Consider the following 25,467-nt stretch of genomic DNA (forward strand, 5'->3'; position numbering starts at 1 on the left):
AAATGTACTTTTAATCGATTTTAGACGATGTGAGGTTTTCCAAGATCAAGTGTTTCAGTTATTGGAGTATGAGGAGAAAAGCTGAAGATGAAATATTTAGAATTACTTAAGTTAAGCGTTATATGTGAAAAATTATAATCGTTTTCAAGCTTTGGAGAATCTTATTAGAATGTCTTCATATACCAAGGCATGTATGCTGAGCAACTGAATATATTGATCTGGAGTACTGTTAGGCTGATGGCTATAGGTAACAAGATACCATTGTAACAGATATCCCTGCAAGACCACGATCCTATGGTCTACAAGTCACTTAACGTTTTGTCTGTCTTTCTGGCTGAGCGTATCATTTTCTTTTTAAAAGTCTGCTGCTGGTGGTCTATTATGATCATTGTTCCATATGAATAACTATATTAGATGTATAATAATTTTGTAATTGTATTTGCAAGATATACATATAATAACGATTACTAAAATTGCTGTGGCAATATCAGTAAAAGGGAAATCAGCCAAAAGAAGAGTATATGGGTTTATATAACACTGTCACACTTGTTTATCCAATCTTAATCTGGTGTGAGGCAGGACACCATTCTGAGAACACCAGTCTGCGGGTCTATTAAACAGGACAATTAGTAAAATTAGAAATTTATTAAAATAAACCCAGTGTACCCAGCCTAAAGGCTGTTAAAGGAGAAGTTCATAAAGCTACCCACTTGTCTTTGTTGTACTTAGAACTTCTAATGTCTATGGTTTTATTGTGTTAGGCAATGCAGACTAAAACTGATGAGGTGGTATGGCAAAGTGGTCTATAGTGCACAAGTGTAGCAGTGATGCAGTGAGTAGAAAGAACAGTCCAACAAAAGTTGAAGTGGTGAAGACTAAGCTTTATTAATTGCTTTAAAATAATAACACTGACTATATACAACTATGTGTGAAGTCATTAATGCCACGGGGTTCAGTCCCAAAATAATAATAGTAATAATAACAAGACACACACTTTTAAACACACACACAATCACAATTCCAATAGTGAGTGCTCCTTGGTGCAAGAGGTGAATTATATATCAACAGTAAAACAGTAGTGTAGTGTAGCCCCGGATATATGCTGGCTGATTAGTGACAGCTCCTGGATTTCCGTCTTCTATTAATTATAAAGGTGACAATGATTAGACAGACAGATACAATGCAAAACACTCACAGTTTCCCTTTAACTCCTCCCGGTCGTTTCCATAGCCATAACAGAGGAACAGATCACTGGGTCACGCACCCTTTGATAACGAGTGCAATCACGTTTTCTCCAATCCATGACAGACACATCGCCTATTGCAGTAAGACGCTGACCTCTAGTTTGTGGCTTCACCCCTTTTTTGGATGGCTGACTTCCGACTGACCCTGGAATGAAATGTCAAACCATACAGTCCGGGACACACTGTTCCTGTTATACAGCGCCCTCACAGGTCCGGAGGGAGATTGTTGACTCAGATGATTACACAATTCTCAAAATCGTGAGGAGCATTTTACTAATTTGTGTAGGATTTTAACATTCAAACAGTACCTTGTGGGTCTTAAAAAGCAGTGGTAGGAAGATGTTGTAAATCTGTAAATCCATTAACATTTCTCAGATTCCTTTTCCTACCGTTATGCACTTGTATTACATTTTGGCTGACTTTTCTTCTACTTGATATTGTTTTATTTGAATAGCTGCCAGCTCCTTCGAAGCAAACTGTCTTTCATAGTATAAACAACTGTCAGTGATATAATAAATCTCGCATTTCTTTGTGATATAAAAAAAAAAAAAGGTCACATGTACCTTGTGTTTGTAAACAGCTGTATTCCACAATACTGTAGTTTATATACCTGTATGTCTTTTTTTGGGGCAAATATATACTTTAGAAGACATAGGTATCATTTCAAACTCTTAGGGCGAAAGTCCTGCAGGTTTTTATAAATCAACCTTTAAAAGTATGCTTCATTTTGTGTTTTTTTTTTTTTTTTTTTAGATACAATCCCAGTTGTTTTGGTATTTGTATTACCCAGGACCAGTTTCAGTGTGCATAGAGATTTCATCAAGGCCCTTGTAAAATGTGGGCAAACATGGCCCATAAAAAACAAAACACAAAATCAGGTGTGACTGATGTACAATCCCCCAAATCCTAAGCATTGGCTGCCGTTCAGCATTTCACATGGGCCTTGGTCGAATCTCCTCAAACGGTTTTTCAATACCGACCAATTGAACAGTCCTTGGAGAACCCATTGTGCCTTCTCAACATAACACTGGTGCAAGCATTGCTCTGTTTGCCTTGAAGCCGTGGCTTTTTATTTTAAAGAAAGGATAAGAAAACATCAGACTTTGGTTAGGGTCATGATTTATTTTTTTTGTTTTTTGTTTTTAAAAAATAATAGAAAATCCACAGAATCCTGTAATCCATAAAACAAAGCCTGCAGTACATTTTTATTAAAAAGTATAGGAAGCATTTGTCGTACCTGGCACATAAAAGTTAAACTCCAGAGAGAATTGTCACATAGTAACGTATGCAAAACAAACATTTTCAAACAATAGTAAACTTTGCATTGAGTTTTTTTAAAGCAATAAAATAAGTGCTAACAATGAGGTTGGATACTATTAATTACTTTTACTCACTTTTTTTTTTAAATGGAAATATAGTGCAGTTATCAGGTTGCAGATTGGTTTGATATGTTCTCTAGTTTCTGTGACAAAGACACCATTGTTTTTTTGCTGACTGACGATAACAAGACACAGGCATTTTTCAGGCAAGGGTACTTTTCCTGTAGATGTCAAAATTATGTTATGCAAAGGTTCACTTTAAGTGAAACAACCTAAATAAAGCAAAATAAAACATTTGTCTTAACTTTTAATATCTGTTATACACAGTTAATATGTACATTTTTATTTAGGCTTAGATTTTGTTTTTTTTTCATCATTGAATCTTGAAATGCTGTACATCAAGTTTGTCAAATGTGCTTTCCTTGGCTCTCTCTAGATGGCAGCATGAAGCCATGGTTCCCTCTAGTGGACTCAACAGAGAATTGCAATGAATGTACAAGATTGTGGCCTTTTTGGACATATTTTATTAGCAGACAGACCTCTGGAATTCAAAACCCAGAACAGAAAAAAGTTTACTGTATCTCCTTGTTTTGTTAAAAGTGGTGCTCCTATAACTCCTGCTTCATTACCCCCACCTAAATTTATTTCAAACACATTTTTTCTGTGATATCATTGAAAGTAGTTTATACAACTTTCATATGAACTCAGCTAAGAGGTAGCTGGCAACCTACCATTTGGGCTTTTAAAGAATAGAATTCCAGTCTCCAGTGGTGTTTAAAACCATGTTAAGACACAAAAAATATATATTTTGATAAGAACAGTGCATTTTTCTACAGAATTAATTATATGGAGTAAGCACATCTTTTAAGCACCTCTGTGCAAACTGTGACAGTTAAACAGGATCTGCATGCTGTTCATAAAGTTACAGGTTCTTAAAAATAGAACACAAAATAATTATTCTTCAATTAACTATAAATGGCAGCACACAATAAAACCCTATAAAAGTGTAATCTATAAATACAGCAACAAAACTTAAAGGGACTGGTCCTAATAGGTAACAGATCACAAGAAGTTTACTCTTTGTCATATGTCTACATATGTCTTCATTCTCATATGTGGAAACCAATCCATTTTATGGTTCTTGCGCCCTGTAGTGCAGTCCACTGTTGACCCTGCAGATGAGTTCAGATCTCCCACAATGTCCACAGGGGGTGTGTGAGTCTATCTTGTTAACAAGGTATAACTGTGAAATGTAGTTCACATACATGTTACTCGTAGGGGGTCAACCATGGAAGGAGGAGAAGTTTAAGAATGGGTCAGTTAACATCTTAGGCGGAGGAGTGTCAGTTGGGCCTTGGTTCTCTATTTCCGTGGCAAATTATTTGTACATTGTTACACACATACACACACGCACACACACACACACACATATATATATATATATATATATATATATATATATATATATATATATATATATATAATATACACATATATTGTAATTTGTCTTGAAGGTGCACATAATGCACAATACTGTACTGATACATCAAAATGTTTACTTTTGTTTCTAGAGGATATTTCTTTGTTAGGATCGTCTATGATGTTAATCTCGCTATCTAAAATGAAGGAAGCATACAAAACATTATTATTTTGATTATTAAATATGCATTTGCTGTGTAGCATTGCTTTTAATTTGATTAAAACTTTACAGTTGTTTATAATACAAAATATCTAAATGCATTTTTCTTCTTTGCTCCACAGCACCTGACACTGTATGGCAATTTAGACAACTAAAGCAAGGAGTATTCCTTTTGTCATTCATGCATGCTTTGTTGATGATAACCACTTGATGTGTTATCCCTCCCCAATGATGGACAATCACACTGGGTATGTGGGAGCAGCAACAGTGGGAGTTTTAATGTATTTTCAAATTATAAGTAACTTGCTTGAGTTCTGTAAAACTCTGTTGCTCACATTCATGATAACTTAATGTATAGATGTCAAAGTTGTATAGGCAGTGTATGGATGAGCAGCACTAAAATGTTGGGAAACCTGGAACCTTTAAGTTGTTTTCTTGCTGAATGATCAACCAAAAATATTGTAGCTGAGAGTTTTAAAAGATCTACTGCAGCCTGCTTGTAAAATCAGGGTTGTTAGCTAAAGCTATAATAATAATAATCTTTATACAGCACCTTTCATTGTGGAAACACCATCACAAAGTGCTTTGCAAGACATGGGTGTGTGAACTATACATCAGCCACAGAGTCACTTACAACAACATCTCACCTGAAAGACAGAGCACAAGGAGATTAAGTGACTTGCGCAGGGTCGAACAATGAGTCAGTGGCTGAGCTGGGGGTTTGAACTAGGGACCTCCTGGTTACAAGCCCATTTCCTTAACCACTGGACCACACAGCCTCCTGTGATATGACTGACTTGAAAAAAAATCACACAAAAGTAAAGCCCATTATCAGGGATATTTTGGAAAATGTTATCTATAGCAATACATACACAATCCAAACTGGTAGTGGTACAGACAACTCTCTGGGAAAGAGCACTGGGAGGCATTGCAGTATTTAAATGTACTGTAGGTTGAACTGACATTGACCATCGAGATGGTGATGGTGTTGGAAACATAAAGCGAACAATAAACTTTATAACCACTATGCATATAGAGTTTTGTATGTACTAACACAATAAAATGAATACTGGAGATAGAACAACCAGATTTTCTTAAAACAGTTACAGCTCTTTACCTTAGAGATTGGTTATTCCATTACATTTAATGATTCGGTGCGTAGCATCTAGAACGAGCTTTCAAAATACAGCCAAAACAGATTTCAAATTAAATTTTGATTGATTAAAGCTGCTGAAACTCTAAATAAGTTATCGTATGATGTCATTTAAGTCATGACCAAGTTCAAAAGGCTATATTACAGTACCACCAGATAGCAACCCGTATGGATTTATGAAACAACTACAAATTTGTACAACACAAAAAAGCCTGTTTTTAAACGATCTTGACCGTGGTTTCTGCTGTACACAGTCAAACCCGTCTTCCTGATTTGTGCCTCAAGGGTGGGCATTTCGGAGAAGCTGCACAGTTAAAGCAGTTTAGAAGTGGAAAATGGTTAAAGGAAGGAAATACAGTTTTAAAAGAAAATGGAAATTCTGACATACTAATTTACAACAGGTGTGGACCAAGTTCTCTTAACAGTTTATATGGTTGATTTCACTATTGTTTATCAATAATAATAATAATAATAAACATTTAGAAATAGGAGACTCATGGAGATCAGGAGAAACAGGAAAATAAAACAATGGCAAAGATTCAGACACATAAGCAAAGACGTTTCACAGTTCCTTTGGCTTTCGATTAGAATGTGTTATGGGTCTCAATCTTGTTTCAGAGTCTCAGGCTAGATCTGCATGCAAGAGTAAAAATGAACAATTTTGATTTACATGTTATTTTATTTTAGCAAGATAAATTCTTCTTCAAACTGCAAATCACTCAATAATATTAAAATTGGAATGTGTCTGTCAGCATTCCAATTTAGCCTTGCAGAACTATCGATAGTGTTTAACTGTATTATCTGTGTCACCTACTTCAAAACTGCAAATCTGATCAAAGTTGATCAAATTGCGTGGAGTGCAAGATGCGCCCTATAGCCTGGACGTTGCCGATCGAGTAAGGCTATTCTATAGCCAACCGTGGACGGGAGTTCCCAGGGGGCGGCGCCCGGGGGGGGGGGCTTCGGTTGGCCAGAGAGTCCTTGGCTGACCGCACACCGCTCACCGATTGATTGTGCAGTATACTGGGTGAAATGTTACAAAAGGACTACACTGGATTTTCATAAACATTTCAAATTTAATACTGATGTGTGAGCAAAAAGTTTAAATGTAAACGCTTTACTCTTTGGTTTGCAAACTGAGCGTTTAGGCTTCTCGGCTGTGTTGAATGACATAGCGCCAAACAGAGAAGCTGCAAGTGCAGCCTGCCTTGGCCAGTAATAGTAAAGTTGTCTCTAGATAGGGTGACCAGACGTCCTGGTTTTTCATCAAAAGTCCCGGTGTCCTGACAAAAATCTTTTAAAAGTCCCAGTTTTCAGCCTCTTCATGTAGTGTGACGCACTCTAAATACCTTACGTGAACGTGAACACCCGCATTTAGTTTATGGCACCTGCAGTGAAAACAAAATAAAAAAACAAGGTACTAGGATAGTCGAGAACATTATTTTATAAAGTCATTCACACAGGCATGCAGGCTTATTCCTCAGTGCGCCATGCATTTTTATATATTCAATCTGAATCTACAATTGTGTGTAATACAGTCATTTTGTAGCTGTTCAGTTCAGGCTGGATTTAGCCCAGACAGAGCAGCGAGAGGTTGCAAGCACCCGAATCCACCAGGTTAAAACACATCAACAATGTCAATAAATAGAGCCTGACGTAGTAAAAAAAAGAAAGAAAGGAAAATGCCAAAACGGAAATATATTTTTTATGTGTTATTAAAATAGCCTATATTTAAATGGTTTAATTAGTCTTGTCAATTAGTTAACAGTGTGTCCCAGTTTTGAGCTTTGAAAATCTCTAAACCTCTAGCTACTTTGTATGCTTGCTTGCTTCTTGTTGGGTCAAAGAAACTTGCCAGGGCTCACTAAGAAAGAATTGCTTGGTGCAACCTTTTTATTGCTGGGAAGTTCCGCAGTGTTTATCCACTAATGAGATGTTGAACATATGGTAGGGCTTTCTGACTTGTTGACAGGCAATCTGCACAGCGTTTAAGTGTGAAAAGGCTATTTGCGATCATTTGGCCACACACTTCATACAGCATGAGGAACAGTTTCTTTTTGTCCTGTGTCTGTTATTATTAATCTCATGTCTAATGCTTTAAGGTTGTAGGACAAAAAATATGTAACATTAAGTTGAGTACACATGGTAATTCAATTGACACGTAAACCAAAGAATAAATATGCAGTACATACATCTTTCTCTTTGTTATAGTTTTGTAATTTTAGTTACCTTGCAATTAACATGTTTGTTTTTTGGTATTTTGTGTTCACGTATGGTATTCTGTACATTTTCTGAAAGCTTTTAAAAGGAATGCAGAGAGCATGCATCTCTTTGTTGGTATTTTATATTGTGTTTTTGGCCATTTTATTGCCTTTCTGTGTTGTAGGACTCTGCCATGTACACCAGTAGGTACATTCAAGATACCTATGGACATTTACCCTACCTAAAAATTTAATAGGAACGGTCATACAATTAATATGTTTTTTAATCTGTTAATATCAGTCATAGCCTTTGACCCTTTTCCCTCGAATTTTTAACCGGTACACTGATTGCTTATTATACAAACAACTATTGTGGGGGCGAGGGGGCACGCAGGAATTTTTGCCAAGAAATGTGAATACAGCATCGAAGGGGAACAGGAGGAAAGTCAACTGGCAATAGTAGAAAATACCAAAGAAACGCAGATAAATTACTACTTTGAATTTGCTAACGAAACAGAAAATACACAACTTCATTAAAACAATGAAACTTCAGAAAACAATAACACCACTAAACAACAGAGCAAATTTACAAAAATAAAATCTACAACACATTTGCTTCATGATCTTCTCCCCACATGTTTGCCACCTCAACTATTTGACCATAGTCTGTCTCATTACTTTATTGTGGCAAGAATAAAATAAGCCAGTAACAGTGAGAAGAGCAAATCACCGCATTCTAAATATCAGTATATTCTCCCTGTCCGGTTTTACTTGAGTATGTCTTCAACATGAAAAAAAGCTGTCAGTGTTCTTGTGTTTTATGACTAACTCTATTCAATGGGCACATTCCAGAAGGAATAGTTCACATGTTCAGATCCTGTAATATGAGTTTGGGGGTAATTTTCCTTTATAACGGTTGCTGTAGTGTTTCATGAAAAGTGTAGATCGTAATAAAAGTGGGATGAGGCATAAACACAACTTTTAGGGAAGTATAAGGTCCTTCAAAGTTTTCGAGGAAGAAAAGTCCCTATTATGATGTTGATAGTTTCGTCCCCGCCTCCCCCCCCCCAAAAAAAAAAGAGAACTGTGGTATAGGCTTAAGACCAAATAGGCTAACAGCTGTTTCATCTGAGGATATATTTATTTTTAGTATGCTCTTGTATGATTGACGTAGGTTCTTTTATGTGTCCAAAGTTGCTTATTAGGTCCTTATTTCATACTCACTGAGCGTGACAAAATTACATTAGACATCCGTCAACAAGCAATTTCATTTATATGATTGATCAGCAGATGTATACCTTCTGACGTAATGTGACTTTAATTAAAGCTAATGTAGATAATTACTTTTACTAGTCTGCTGAATCACTTTTTATAATAAGGCTGAGTCATTGTTACCGTGATGGAAAGTGTGTCCTTGGATGAAGAACTTTGTTCAGTTCCGAAGCTAACAACACACACACACACACACACACAATGACTGCACCTAATTCACATGTACAAACCACTGAATCAGATCCACTTGTTTCCACAGTGCAAAGTTAGTACCACTTTCTTCTTACTGAAAGCAAACTAGCACAAAAGAGAGATTACTGAAATACAAATAAAAGGTATAGAATAGTAAATGGTACATACAACATTAAAATGAAAGTTTGGTTACATCAACCTGTTGCTTTTCCTTTTAAGGTAAAAACAAAGAAGAACATTTCAAAACATGTATCTACTTGCTTTTCCTGTAAGAAAGTAAATGGTTCACTCTTCACACTAGAGCAATGGCTCTTAAACTTTTTTGTTCGTGGACCATTTGTATTTTCTTTTTGATCTCGGCAGACAACACAATAGCAGTATAGCTGACTGAAAAATAAGCACATAAAAAATCACTATAATACTAAGAATAACCGTAGACTTACCTTTCATTGTTGTAATGCAATAGGTGGGCCTGTTTCTGTGAGCAGAGTTATTTTAAAATTGGAGTGCTAAAGAATGGTGTAATGTTAGAAAGTGGTATATCATCAGAATGTGGTATGTGTACCAAAACTTGGCCCGTATAAAATCAGAAGGTAATATGTTGTCACATTGAAAGTGGTATGCTATCAAATTTTGGTACAGGTGCAATCAATTGCGATCTGATGGGTATTTTCCTATTGTCAAACCATTTACCATTAATTATACATATTTTTTTTGCAAACTTACACTGGAAACAGACAATCAATTTCTCTAAAAAGAAAAAAAAAAATCACTAATAACAAGACAAAATGAGAAGTGAACCGCAAAGTTGCATAAGTAAAAAAGTGTACAAGACCCAATGTATTGCATATGATAAATATTTACATACTATTCCTTCTTAATGGTGGAAAAATATGGTAGGTTACATTAACGATGATGTAAAAGACTGGAAAATATGATGCATAAAAAAACAGCATAACGTACCAGACTTGAATGGGCGCTTCCCTGCTTTCTTAGCGGAAGTTTACAAGGCATGCGCAAGCAAGCACAGTGCACTGAGTACCTCTTTTTACTGCGTACCTAAAAATAACATTACAACGGTTCAATCTTACTTGTCATTAACCTGAATTTACAGAGAGGAAAAAAAAACTGACTGCTTTATTTTAAATTGATAATTACAGCAGCAATAGATTTATGTGAATTAATAATCTGTGAAGTTACATCCGTGAAGTACCAGCACAGTCAGAGCTACGAATCTCCATCTATAATCTTTATTTATAAAACGGAATGTTTGGATGCTGCATGCTGATTGGCTGTTGAGAATTTTTTACCCTGCAGTTAATAGTGTAATGCTCAGCGGAATTTATTTTTGCCGAAGCACAGCTCAATGAATAAATTATCAATACACAACATATTTAAAAGTCAGTGTCATTCCTTTTGTCACATTTGATCTTTTCAGAGTGTTGACAGTGGACAAGTGGCTAGAATTACAAGAACCAAACCTCAAAAAAAAGAGAGACACAAAGATTTAACAAGTCAGCAACTTAATGAAATTGAAGAAAACAAAAATTCTTGGGCAGCTGGTGTTTTTATTGGTTTGATGAAACATAAAGAAATGGTAATCGACTTAAAAACAGTTTGTCTTAAATGTAAACGGTGTATGATAATTCTATACCTCAGTGCGTAATTCAGCTGGTCAGGAGTTCTCAATTTTGTTATGTTAGCCTCCTTGCTGGTCTCAGTTGCTCTGTAAACCTTGCTGACATAAACCACGAGGATAGCCTGTTGGTGACCAAGCATTTAAAAATGCCAAAAATGTATTGCTAGCTTCTCCAGGTCAGCGGTAGTAATGCGTGGATAGTGAACTTTGTCTTTGCCTCCTTTTCTGTATCTTGTCATTACCAACAAAAATACATGATTGGCATTTTTAAATGCTTGGTCACTAACAAGGTTAACATGGCGGGTTATGCCAGCTGTGTTTACGGAGCGATTGAGACCAGCACGGAGGCTTCATTCATTTTAATCAATTACAGTAAATGGAAACATTGAAAACCTCCAGTTAAATGTTTACAACAAATAGAATCTCTGAGGGATTTTTTTCTCCAGAATGGAATGATATATAATCAAACTGTTTTTTTTTTGTTTTTTTTTTTTTTTAATTGTATGTTTTATAAGGGAGATAACACTCCAGGGCTTGTGCGTTGCTCTGTTGCATATGGCTTTGTTGGTTGAAGGCATGAAGGCATGAGGCTTCCAACGCAGAACAGCTGTATGGTAATGCAACACAACGCACGCCCTGTCGTGTTTTATCCCATACTTTACAAGCTGCTGTGTTGAGTGCATGCACTTTAGACACTCCAAAAGTATATATGATGGACACTTTAGACCTTTTTTAACTTGGAGATGTTCTCCATGTAATGTTTTCTTCCTGCTTCTGTAGGTCAGTTTTTAAGGTCTCAAATTTTGGGTTTGCAATGGGATCTATAAACTATGCTGCCGCTTCCTTTCTGTAATTATGTAACTTTTCCATGGACCACCTGAAGAGAGTCGACAGATTGAGAACCACTGCATAGAGCAAATGCACATAGTACCTGGCGCACTGTGTCTTTTTTATAATGAAAATATTTACTTTCTGTTACAATTTTGTAAGTCTGTGTATTGTTGTTGTTTGATTTTGTTTATATAGCATGGTTTTGTAGCACTAGCCAGGGCAGTTGTAGTGATTGTTTCAAACAGACATCTTCATCAAAACATTCAGAAACCTTAATATTAAAACAATTCCTGGCCATCTATCAGGCAAATACATTTCACGACCAATTTAATACGAGAAAAACAACTTCATTTCCTTTCAGTTTATCCTGAGTACATGTCACTACATTATATTCAGGAATGTTTGATTGTTTTTTAATGAGGTGATCTGCAAAGTCCAGTAGATGGTAGTGGTGCATATATCTGGTATGGTATATATATATATATATATATTATATATATATATATATATATATTATATATATATATATATAGAATATCATACTATATATAATAATTTCGGAAATTCTAGATTTTAGTCATATGTTCTGATGAAAAGAAATAAAAAAAAAAATGGGGATCAAAAAGCAATATCTTTATCCTTTTTTCCATCTGCAAGTAAATGGTCTTTGATATTCTGACAAAAGTAACCATTTGCCTCAACTTCTTAAAAAAAAAAGACAGGTTAAAGAATATGATATTTGTAAACTCTTGGGCTGGGTGTTTATTATAGTTTTTTTTTTTTTTTTTTTATGTGTTTTTATGTGTCATGGTAGGGCATTGTGTAAATGATGATGTCATGTGATCTACAAATGACTCTTATTCAAACCTTGGCTTTAATCAATATGTCATGTTTTAGGGTTTGAGTTCCAGCTGAGTCCCAGATAATGTAACATTACACCTTGCTAGTCTTACTCTTTTATAACTAGTTTATTTGTGTTTTGTGTGAACATGAGGCTGTTCTCAGCTTTTGTGGTTTAGATGTTTTGTTGTTAAGAGACTCAAGTGAATTATTTACAGTATAAAATCAATACTATAGTCATAAAAAACGCTCCTGATGAAAATGAGAAAAAACAGTACTTGTTTTAAGGAGACGGGAATCTGAGAGCAATGTATACACAATGGACACGTAGAAATGTTGTCAGATTTTATTGGTAATAGATTTTTGATTTATTTGTTTAGGATATGGTGGTAGAATATCAAACAGACCCAACCTAATTTATGTAAAGCAAAAACCCGTGTGAGAATTCTGCTATTTATATAAAAAAAAGGAGAGAATTTCAATCTGTTTGCCCAGTCTTTCATATTTACATAAAATACAGACATTGGATAATCAGACCAGGTTGTGGTAGGTATGTAATAAAATCAATGTTCTGTATTAATCCATTTATTTATATATCTTGGTTCAGAGTAAAAAATAAAATTGCTCAATTTAAGAAAAAGTTTACAATGCTCTACGACATAAACTGTTAGTTTCACAAACTCGGATTAGCGGTACTGATATGGCTGGTTTCACAGATCCTGAGTAGCACTAATCTTGGACTACCTTGCCTAAAGAAAGGGTAGTCCAAGATTAGTACTAATCGGGGTCTGTGAAATCAGCTGAAAGACTTCTGTACTATTTATAGGAACTACAGATCATTACTGTAAGCTTACTCATGCATTTATACTGTACAGTATTGATCAGATATATAGGAGTGAAAGAAACTACAGTTACTGTAGATCGAACTAAAGTCACAACCGGATTAAGGTACCAATGGGAAATTTATTTTTATTTTATTTTATACCCCTGTCCTGTGTGTACCTTATATTGTTCAGTTCCTCATTATGTGTGTGTATTCAAAAAAAAGTTTGAATAAACACACAATAGTTGTGGAATGAGTTTTATGAGGCTATATTACCAAATATTAAGGCCATCACAAAACAGTAAAGAGCAATGTTGTGTTTGCTTTTTGCACAAAAATAACGCAATCTGTCACCATAAAGCGATCATGAAAACGTTTTAGTTTTATTGTATATGCCTATATGTACAGTACTAACTTACATTTGCTCTTTTTGCAGCTAGTTATGGACCTTACCCCATATGTAAAGGCTGTTCGCAATGTTCCAAAGACAATGGATGCCTGAGCTGCCAGCCAAAGTTATTCTTCTTCCTTCGGAGAGAAGGCATGAGACAGTACGGTGAATGCTTGCACGCCTGCCCATCAGGATACTATGGTCTGCGAGCTCCAGAGATGAACAGATGCTCAAGTAGGTGTTAACATTATCATCAGAGTGCCTGGTGGAAACAAGCAAGGACTGTCTATTGGGAGCACGTAATCCATGAGGCGCAGCAGTCCCAAAGCACCTGTTTAAAATACAAAAGGGACATGCTGTATGCTTCTTTGAAATTAACTTATTCCATTTACAAGCACAAAGGACACATTCAATTGTGAGAGTAACACATTTTATGATAATGGACCCTATTCATATATATTGAGTCTTATTCATGAAGCAGTTCAATAGGTGGTTGTTGGGTACCTTGGTAGAAAAGCAGTTACAATACCAAAAAATAATAATTTCAAACAAACTGTTTTTTTTACTTAAATCATTGATATTCAATTCCATTTTAAAAGGTAAGTTATTTGTTATAAAACAGTCAGTAGATATGCAAGAATTATTATTCCAAAGTGATTCAACTTAATGAACAGTGTGTTAAATAGCTGTCATCTTCTCTTAGAAACTAATTGGAGCTGGAAACTATGTTTTATAATTGTCAACTATCCCCTGCAGATTAGATCCTCGGTGGAGGCATATATACAATTTGTGATGCAAATTGGTATTCATATTATTTAGCAGATTGTGGGGCTATATGGTGGTGTCTCTGTCAGTACATCCGCCCATCTGCATTTCACAACACGATAAGTTATTCCATGTACTGTAAATTAGTCATTTTAAAATACTTTACCATCACACTAACACCCACTTTGCTTACTTGTACATCTTAAACACCACTTATTCAAATGCAGTGAAACTTTTCATAGCCATTTCTTATTCTATACTATTCACTGTTTATATGTCCTGATTGGTTTTTAAAGCACATACTGTCCAGAGTTACAGGAGTTTCACATGGCTTGCTATGGAACAAACTATGAAATAATAATAATAATAATAATAATAATAATAATAATAATAATAATAATAATAATAATAATAATTTTTTACGAACGTTAAATTAGATGTTAATGAAATGATGTCAGAATGATTTTGAATCCCAATTTAAATTGGAATCTTAACCTCTGTGTGAGTAAATATAACTATTAAATATTATTATACAATAAAAAAGTTCTAGCCAAAAGAGATTTTGTATTTGGTGTGCTGGATGAATGTACTTCCATTATTTCACAGCTACTGCTGATCTGGACAGACCTATATAAATTCAACTCACAAATGACCAGTAAAAGAAAATAGATGGAAAAAGTTATCTAGTTCTCACAGCTGTTGTAATAACAGTACCCTATTTTTTCTAAGGCTCTTGTTGAATATAAACTTTACAGAAATATGGCAAAAGTTGCTCAATATTACCTTCCAAGTGAACAGAACCTGGACAGAAAAGTAGAACAAAACAGTACGTTGTCACAACGTTGTTGAATAAAATCTCCTTGTACAGTGGAACTTTGATGCATTTGTAATTTGGACATGACTTAATTATACACCCTTTCTTCGACCTGTGCCTTATTATGCAATATCATTTTCACAAAACTTCTATCTAGCATAATCAGGTATACTAACCAGTTAAAACTCACAGAAGCCAATTGTTGAGTTACTGGAAACAATATGTTCGATGTTATACCAACATGTATTGGGGGAGTATTGTTGTGTAAGATACAGTGATTAACAGTCTGTCTAATAAAACTTAACTACTGAAAATGATAATTGAACTGTTATCACAGAAAATGTGCCTTTGCCTTGCTTTAAAGTAGTCTGACTTTTTTCATCCAATAGAAATAGGATGTATTGGCCTGTACATGTGCTCCCAGTCGCCATGAAAACCAGTTATCAGGACAGGCAGAGGGTTGTCCCCCTGCAACAGTCCAAGCAGATTCCGAGAGCAACCACTACCGAAAAATGTAGGATTGGAAGATGCAAAGACCACCCTTTTTCTAATGACAACTGTTGGAAGGAGGTCATTTTTTGTAAACCAGGAGTTTTGGTCAACTAAAATTGCTCCAACTTTAATAATGATAATCAAGGTCATGGCGAATCCACTGGACTTGGTGGGTGGCCCACTAGACCTCATTCTAATCATCTACAGATACAGTGACCACACAGATTAGCGCTGGCAATACATTATCAGTAGATGGCAAGTGAATGCCATGCATGCTTTTGTATTTCCCCAGATGACCTCACACCAGCAAATTGAGGATACACAAGTCTGTACACATCTTCAGGCTTTTGTGAATTGAGGCCATATGTCTCCTATCAACTCAGTAAATACACACTAAGTCCAGTGTAGCTTTGCAAACTACTGTGGGTTTCACTGCCAAAGTCTGTAGCTAAAGCTAACCATGTATGTTTCATTGCCCAAAGAAACAATAACTTGCTGGAAACGTTTGAGATGCCAGAGCTTATTGTAATCAATACACGTTTTGTATCTGATGACTTACATCTGAATTTACTAATACTTCAACATGAAGGGCTTTATTTTATTTGTAACACAAGTCTGACATTTGCTGGTGTTCTAACATAATCTTTTAACTGCAGCTAATGGACTTCTGGCTTTGTTAAGCATAGCTGATTTAACTGGAGAAAGAAAATCAATTCAAGAGCCTTAAATGTACAAGTGTTTTTTTTTGTTTTTTTTCCTCAGTTTGTACTTTATGTTTTTAACATTAGTCTCCTTCTCCTCTAGACAAAACACAGCAGTGTTTTTGAAGGATGTTATCCCATTTTTAATATATAAATTGAAACCGGCTGATGAAGTGACCAATTTCATACATATTGTATCATTTGGAAAAATGCATTATATTGGTCATGGAAACATTCCTACACTAACTGCATTTCTGTTACAGCAATCAAGTGTACTCAATCAGTTTAATTCATCCCAATTTGTAAGTGATTCATGATTGGATTGATAGTGGAACATGTTGGCAGCGTGTTAAATCAGCAGTGTTATCCAACGAGCCAAACGTCTCCCAGCTTGACATTATTTTGGGCATCTGAAATCATTTTTTCATTGTTTTTCAGTTTGCCCTCCAAACCACAGAGGTGAAACGTGCTTGCCACAAGTGCTTAAGGATTAGATATTGCTTGGTGGACTGTGTTAGAATGCACTTGACAAAAATCTGGATTGGAAAAAAATCATGTTGCAATTCAATGAGTTTAAGAGTTTCTGGGAAGTTGTTTCATTTATATTTCTGTTTCATTCTTATTTGGATCATGTATGATCATTCAAGTTTTTGTTATATTCTGAATAATATTTAAATCTGGTTTCATAGACCCCAATTAGCAAGGAAACTAACTAAAGTTCAGGGAAACTAATGTTTTGACACAGTGTCATTTTCAGTGTCTTCAATGAGGACATTGGGCTACATTCTCAAAGCTATTTACTCTAGGTTGTCATTAGAAAAAAACAAACAAATAAAACTACCAAAAAAAAAAAAGAAAAAAAAAAAAAACAACTAAGGAATACCTATAAGCTTGTAATTTAAATGTCTGAATTGTTTATCTCTGGTTTGGTATGCTTTTTGCCTTAATACGAAAATGTGGTGATACCGATATGGGGAAAATCTACCCCTTTGAGAGGGAAAGGCATTCAGGTATATTTGTACTATATAAACAGTGGCAGATTAAACTCAGTATGAATCCTGCAAGAGTTTGCCTTTTTAAATTCACACGATTTTCTAGCTGTACCAGATGCAGGGACCTCATTAATTCTTATTAGTATCCCTAAAGACACTTAGACAGCACTTTAAAGGTGGTAAGGAGGTTAATCCTATACAGTTGCTAACCTTGTTCCAAAGTCATCCACTTTTGTGGTCACGGAGGATGTATTATAAGTTGAATTGCCATTCTCATCAGAGATTATCTATTAGCACTTTAAAGCATATAACGTGTTTGGAGAGAAGAGCAAAATTCATATCTAATTATGGGTTATTTTAAGTTCTACCAGTTGATTCCCATCAGATTTTATTTTAATGACACTTCACCTATTTCTTGTGGCTGGCAGCTGGTGAAAGGCTTGAGGCTCCTTTTCAGTAACTTGCTGGTAGTGTTTTAATGAAAAAAGGGAGAACACGTGCAGCTGCACTGCTTAGTAATGTGGGAGTTGCAAACCATATGTATGTTTATTATCAGTGGCCTAGGTGGAATGCATTTGCTTTGAGACATTAAATTAAAAACAGCACAAATGTAACATCTGTGATTGGTTACGGTGCTGAGGGGTCATTACTACTGGTTTTTGTATGCATGCTTTGGATGCTGTGTCACATTCAAAAGCACACATTTGTTGAACCCTAATTACCTTAATGTTAGGAATAGTACCTGTACCATTTTTTACCAAGAGTTGCTAACAGTTATACACAGGTTGCTCTTTAAATACAAGGTGTGTAGATCGACTGCTAATAGTAATAACACGTTTACAGTTCTAACAGGATGTATTATAAAGCATAGTACACAAAATTTGACACGATTTAAATTGAAACGAATACATTAAAATGTAATTAACTTGTCTGTAATGACCTTCAGCAGTGTGAGGCTGGTGGGGGTGATTAATGTAGGCTCTTCTGTGCCCGAAAACTATTATTTAATGTTTTTCATTCTAGAATGAACATTATGATTCACAAAATGAATCCTGATTGTTATATTAACCTTGTTGTCTGTTATAGTATTTGACAGATCCATTCTGGAGTTGATGAATAATGGTTGCACATATTACAGTATTAACAGTAAATGTGATGAAACTGATATCATTGGTGTGCATTTTGATGTAATGTCTTTGTAAGGAAATAAGCTTTAAACGTTTTACCAAACAATAACAATGTTCAAAGGCCTCATATTACCTTAAGCCTTAACTTTTAAATGTTATTATAATGTAAAAAGCTGTTTTTAGATTCACTGGAGATGTAAATGACTGAAAGACACATAACATGTTGGTGGTTAAAGTGAGCAACAGATTGTAATTGCAGTGAAGGCATGCAGGTGATGACAGGTTTGGGTTGATGGAGTAGAAAAACCTTCATGGTAACACAGCTGCTTTCAAATTATATATCTGATTTATGAGGTGCTCAAGCCTTATATTCTGTCAGAATGTGCCAAAAAGGCCTGACATACAGAATTCTGTTGCTACGCATGTATGTACTGACTGTAGTGACCAAGTATATAAGATTGCAGTGACTTAATCTCTCAGGGTGATGGGTTTGTTTAGTCTGAGAGCGATTTTGAAGTGCAGCTAGAGTCACAATCAAGTAGATGGACAAATAAAACCATATCTTCAGAGTGCAGCACAGGGAAGGTTTTTATCACTTTGGAATGTTGCCGGTAAATGCGAATGGGTGGATGTTCTGATTGGTGGGCAAGATGTTTCAAAACCATTTGGAACCCAGCAGATCAAAGATCAAGGAGTATAGCCCTAATTTTTAAATATTGTTCTCTGTCAACTGCTGACACCCTCATAGTCCTTGTATCTTCCTCGTGTTCTGAGAGAATAGAGCACTGGGTAATATTGATAACAATTAAGCAAGAATGATTCAGCCCTTATTAAAGTCTGCCACTGTATTTTTAATGCACTTTGCTAAGCTTTTACTATGGGGGAACTTTTGGTAAAGAGAAGTCTTATTCTTGATTTTCTATCATTATTATGACAGATTTTATTTAGCAGATGTAATTATTTAAATAATTGCCATTGCAATGTATTTTTTTTTTTATTGTTATTTTTGTTAAACCATTTACTCAACCCATAACAAAACACTGGTATTCCACCTGACAGAAAAACTAGTCTAATCGGTATTTAGAAAAATAGTTTTCAGTGCTGTACCACATTAAAACTGTTTTATGTTTTTGCATATTGTAACAACTAGATTATATCTAATAAACACATCCCTTGAGAAAGTATGTACTTCAAAGACTGCAGCAGTAAAATGTGAAATGCAGTATATGTAACACACTATGTACAATCATATTGAATGACAGAAACATAATCTGAAGCGTACATTCATGACTAAATTTAAAGCTGGACAACTTTAAATCAACTGAAATAAGACACACTGAAGTGGTAGTTGAAACATAACTAGTCTGTTATTATAACATTAACCATGCTGAATTGTATACAACATTTTTAAGGTTTATATGCAAGGATTGTTGATATTGTTAAAATGACACTTATAATGGGTTTGTCTCTACTTGGGGGTCATATAGATGGTGGTTGGCCAGACCAGAGTAAACTCTTTAATCCCACTGCCTCTCACTGGGAGAATGACAAACAGTCTCAGTAACATTGTTGGCTGATTCCAAATTGAGTACTACCCAATCTTACCTTAAGTAAGGAAGTCCTAGATTTATTGCTGATCGGGTCTGTCAAACCAGACATAAAAGGCTCCATGTAATGGTACAGTCTGTTCACCAACAGTTCATTTTGAAAACCTCTTCACATCTCAAAAGCCCAGCAAGACTGGCTCCAATCACTACTTAGAGGGAGAACTTCTAAGAACTGTAGTTGCTAATTTAAGAGCTTTGCTGGATGCAATAATGTCATATTGGATAAGATGCTACATTCCTGGTTCGACTATCGGCTACATTTGTTTAAGTTTTCAGCTTTTCATGGAACCATCCACGGCTTCAAAACACTTAATCAAACTGATAAGAAACTAAGTGAAGTGTTGTACAAATAGGAAGGGGTAGCTTTTCCCAGTAAGGCCTATGTGTAAACTGTACTCATATTTTGATCAGTAGTGGGGTAGTTTTCCACTAAATAAGAGCAGAATTAAAAGAAAGAAATAGAAATAGAAATGAGAGTAAAAGAAAAATCAGACGAGGTAGGGATTCATTTTGTAGGGAAAATCTGTCATAAATTGTTCTTTTCATTTGCAGTGTTCTAGTAGGGCAGAGGGCAGAAATAGATGTATGCCGTCTAAATGAGTGATCATGTTTTGAGAAAAGTAGTGCAAAAGCTGTAGGTCTGGAGGTGACGTTATCTGTATTGTATGAGTGCTGAGAAAATCTGGTGGAAATTGATTTTCCTGTTTCTCCAAATCTCAAGAGGCCTAGTTTGAAACAAGTGAAACAAAACCGAATAGTGTTTTACAGTCCAGTACAATGTGGACACCATACCCATCGTCTAACTTGGATAACGATAAAACAGTTTGTAACCCAGTTTGTTGTATCTTTCACAGGCACAAACACAGAAAAATAACAGATTTCAGTCAAAACTTTATGGCTGGGGAAAGAACTAAGTTAAATATCAAATAAACTTTTTACCACTTTTACCATCTAGCATGATTCACACAGGAGTACATTTATCTCACTGATGTGTCCCTCTTTTTTGTTTACAGGATGCAGAATAGACAACTGTGACTCTTGTTTTAGTAAAGACTTTTGCACAAAGTGTAAATCTGGCTTTTACGTACACAAAGGCCGCTGCTTTGATGAATGTCCGGATGGATTTTCACCTTCAGAAAGCATGGAATGTGTGGGTAAGGGATTCAACCAAATATATATATTGTACATTTGTTTTAATGGAAGAAGCAAAAACCTAATAGGAGTGTGAATTCGGTTTCTAAGCTCTATAAGTAAAGGTCTCCACAACTTAATTGAGTTATGTTGTATTAAACAATAGTGTGCATCAATTTACAATTACAAACCTTGATATAGAGAGTCCATTAGAAAGTGCTAATCACTTCCCTTAGACTATTTGCATGTTAAAGAGCAACTGGTGTGGGTATAAAAAGTCCATTCATTCTTCTTGCCTGTAGCCTCCATAGAGCTCCCAGAATCATGTCTACCCTCACAGTACATTATGTACACCAGAATCATTAATCTCTGCCCCTATTGGAGGCAAGTACTGTAATACAGCAGTTGCTCTTTAAGTGCTGGTTCACAGTACTATTATTTACTCTAAAAATGCTAGCACAAATAATATCAGTATGCTTTTGTTTGACAAATGTACCTAATATTTGCTTCTTATATTGTCATAATACTCTTTCAGGAGTTTTTATATATTACATTTTTCTTTAAAGTGCTCATAACCACTATAAAAAGACATGTGTGGTGGTTATAAAATCTTTTCTGCCTCATATCACCATTCTAAATATCTACTAATGCCACTGTTTAGCATAAGGCTGCGAATTTTATACTGCAAAGGAGTTAAGCTTTTTCCTCAGCATTATTCCTAGATAGTTTACATACTATGTTGTGTTTCAACAGAGGGTTGTGAGGTTGGTCCATGGAGTGAATGGGGAACCTGCAGCAGGAGAAACAAAACATGTGGCTATAAATGGGGTCTGGAGACCAGAACTCGCCACATTGTAAAAAAGCCACCCAAAGACACAATGCCTTGCCCCACTATTGCAGAGTCCAGAAGGTGCAGAATGGCCATGAGGCACTGTACAAAGGGTAAGATAATGATTCTTCTTCTTCTTCTTCTTCTTCTTCTTCTTCTTCTTCTTCTTCTTCTTCTTTTTCTGTGCCATTAATTACAGACTTAAACTAGGCATTGTGTTGACATTTTTACCGGTAAGATCTTCTGTTTTCATTATATCCTGATCTAACTATTCTGGGAGTTGCTTCTGGAGCTATCCCTAATTGTTGAGTATATGGGCTATTTCAGATGTTGGTCTTCACTGTAGTTTTACCTCTGCATGTCGCATTAAGTGGTTACAGCCTTGAGAGTCATTTCTGTCAAATGCACACAATTTAAACTGATGCTCACTCTTATGTTTACAGTTAAGGCAGTTACAGATGTTATAAAACCAGAGCCTGGCAAAGTTGGGCACTGTAACTAAATACATTTCCAGACATTATTTCATGGCAGCTTGACTGTCGAATGAGAAACTGCTGTTGCTATGATTCTAAATGGAGAACACATTATTGAATGGGTCTACTAAGTAGTGTTCACTTATAGAGTAATTTGTATTTGGGTCCACTTAACTATCCATATGTTTTTCTAAAGCTGTTTTCTATAATATTTTGTAAGAGAAGTGTAGTTGTAATACAATGAAGCAACTAAGAAGCCATTTGGCTTCTTATGGAGTTAATGGTATTGGAGTCTATGTAAGTTGAACATTAGTCTCTAGGCCATACAGTGACAGTTTCAAATATTTGGTAGTGATGTAATCTATCTATTAGAACAATGCTTCTCAAAGTGGGGAGTCAAGGCAAGGTTTCTGATGGGTCGCCAAACAATCAAAAAAATATGACATTCAGTGCACATTGTATTTACTAAACAACTTCTTATGCTTATATTCAAAATAAATATAATTTGCATACAAATCATTAACAGTAATTATGTAAACAATGTATTGCTTTATCACCAGTCTTCTGCTTTAAATATAAACCAAAAAAATAAGGCATAGGGATGACATTTTATGTGCTGTTACTTGTGATTTTGAAAACAGTTGTTAAAATGGATGCAGAACGAAAAAAAAAGTAATCCTGTTGCAGCTCAAACAAACAAACAAGTAAAACTTGCAATTACCATCTTATATTAACTTTGGGTTTCCTTACATTGGTGACGAGGATGATCTGCGTCCTCATGTGTCATGTGTTGTGAAGTACTGGCTCACAAAAGCTTTAATTCGTCGGCATCTTGAGACACAGCATCTTGAGACACAGGAAAGGACACGTTCTTCCAGAAGATAGCTGATCAATTAGCTAAACAGCAATACGTTCTTAAAAAAAATCAGTCACTGTCTCAGAGAAGGAGATGAATGTATCCTACCTGGTTGCAGTGCATACTGCAAAAAACAAAGAAACTGCACAACTGACTGTTGTCGGTATGTTTGCAATGCTTGATGTTGAACTGAAAATTAAAACTGGTATTCAATATGTTGCAACACAATTTTAAATTGATATTATAACATGGAGGTAAAGGAAGCAATCCAGCAAGTATTCGGGTCTCAAATGCACGGTTTATTTTACAAGAACGAGCAGTTCAATAAAATAAATGCAATAAACAATAACAAACAAAGAATAAATAAAAGGGTTTAATAAACAGGCAGGTAACAAACACAAAGCTAACAGTCTCTCCGTTTCTGACTCAGTAATTAAAAAAAGAAAAACAACAGGTACCCTCCCACAGCTCCAAAACTCACTCTTCACCCAGCCCCTCCCTCTGTCAGGTTTACATTTCACGCTATTGTGCGTGCTCCCCCAATCACAGGCATGCATTCCCGTCCCACCACCCATTATCTCAATGCACCCACATAGTCCATCAAACCCCATGGGGGCTCTTCTGCAAATGCCTGTCTGCAATTGGCTACAGTCTGTTGTCTGCACAAAGGGGACCCTTAACTCAAAAAACTGGGCGGGCTGTCATGTGATCCAGGAAATGTCAGAGAAGTAATGAAATAATGCATTCACACGTTTCAAATTTGGTCCAGAATCTTACTCTGGAATGTTTTACAACATACACATTTTTTGGTATTGACATATCAGGGTTATCTTAACTGATGTATTCTTGTTGTTTTATGCACTTTCTGTCATTTTCTCTTTTGTCACATCCTGGTTTCATTGTAAAACACCCTTGTTGCTTCTGTAGAGCTCTCAAAATCATATCTACACTACATTACGATAATTAAGTATTCATGCTGATACACTAATATCATTTTTACTAACAATTCATTTAGGATGCAAGTGGTGGCCATCATGTTTTGTCTTACATTTTTTAGCCATTCATAAAATTTTTATTGCTATTTATGATTGAACTGGTACAACAATACACATATACACAGTATGTAGCTAAAGCCCACGAGATGCTGATTTGTGTATGGTTTCAAAAAGTAGGAACTGTCAGATTAATTGAACTGTATTGAACTTGTCAATATTGTTTATTAAGATAAGAAAGAAAAGAAACGACTCAACTACTTTGTCGGCAGAACTCATTAAGAATCACTGGAAGCATTAGTGGCAATTCAAGTATATTAAGAATTTCTTTAATTCAGACTATATTAGAGACATTTATGTTTTTAACATAATAATAATATATTTTTCCCCATCTGTAACCAGCAGTTCCGAATCTGATGCCACCTGGTTCCAACATAAGAGTCAGCCATGTTTACTGTGTACAGAATGCAACACGTTTATGCAACACCACACAACACAGGGATGCAGTTTCATAACCATCTTTACACAGCTGACCTGAGATACTCACCAAAAACTTATTACGGGGGAAAAAATACAGTTGGAGAGGGGGGTGTTCGTCAGACCCTGGTGAATTCCCTATAGTCACGCTCCTGCATGTTTTCTGAGCTGTATTCTTAGAGGGAATTAGCGATTTCAGACTGATTTTGGAATGATGGGTCACATACTTTATACCGTATAACGGGAAATTTTGGCTGGTATTAAATTCGGCGGATTTGCTACCTTGGTAGAGTTTGGCCGGTTTTGAATTGCTGTTTTTCACTTAGCACCTAAAATGCCACAGTTTTATATTTCTACTTTTAATTTAAAAAACATTCAAATACATGTTTACGTAATGAAATCTGTCTTCTAAAACAATATCTCATTTACAGTAACTCATTATAGCATCTACAGTCCTTCATAGTCCTATAGCCCTTCATTTTAAGATACCGGTAATTAGAAAGGATTAGTAGCTGCAGTACACTTTAACAATAGGCATTTGCTAACTCTAAGTTTTAAAATGTAGCTCTGGTTCACTAACATAACACAGTGGAATGATCACAATATCATTCAGTAATTGTAGGACGGTATTGCCACGTGTAAAAACTAACAATAAAGCCAAAACAAA

The 25,467-nt window shown here is 35.5% G+C and overlaps 1 protein-coding gene across 2 annotated transcripts in view; it reads left to right on the plus strand.

Moving 5' to 3' along the window:
* LOC121314916 (R-spondin-2-like) overlaps positions 1–25,467 on the plus strand; it is a 56,429-nt gene that overhangs the window by 11,913 nt on the left and 19,049 nt on the right. For both annotated transcript variants that reach the window (XM_041248661.1, XM_041248662.1), the window contains exons 3-5: positions 13,590–13,778; positions 21,056–21,196; positions 21,927–22,115. In XM_041248661.1, the coding sequence (XP_041104595.1) occupies positions 13,590–13,778; positions 21,056–21,196; positions 21,927–22,115 (519 nt within the window). The remainder of the gene's footprint in view (positions 1–13,589; positions 13,779–21,055; positions 21,197–21,926; positions 22,116–25,467) is intronic.

The sequence above is a fragment of the Polyodon spathula genome, chromosome 4, assembly GCF_017654505.1.
Source record: "Polyodon spathula isolate WHYD16114869_AA chromosome 4, ASM1765450v1, whole genome shotgun sequence".
NCBI lineage: Eukaryota > Metazoa > Chordata > Actinopteri > Acipenseriformes > Polyodontidae > Polyodon > Polyodon spathula.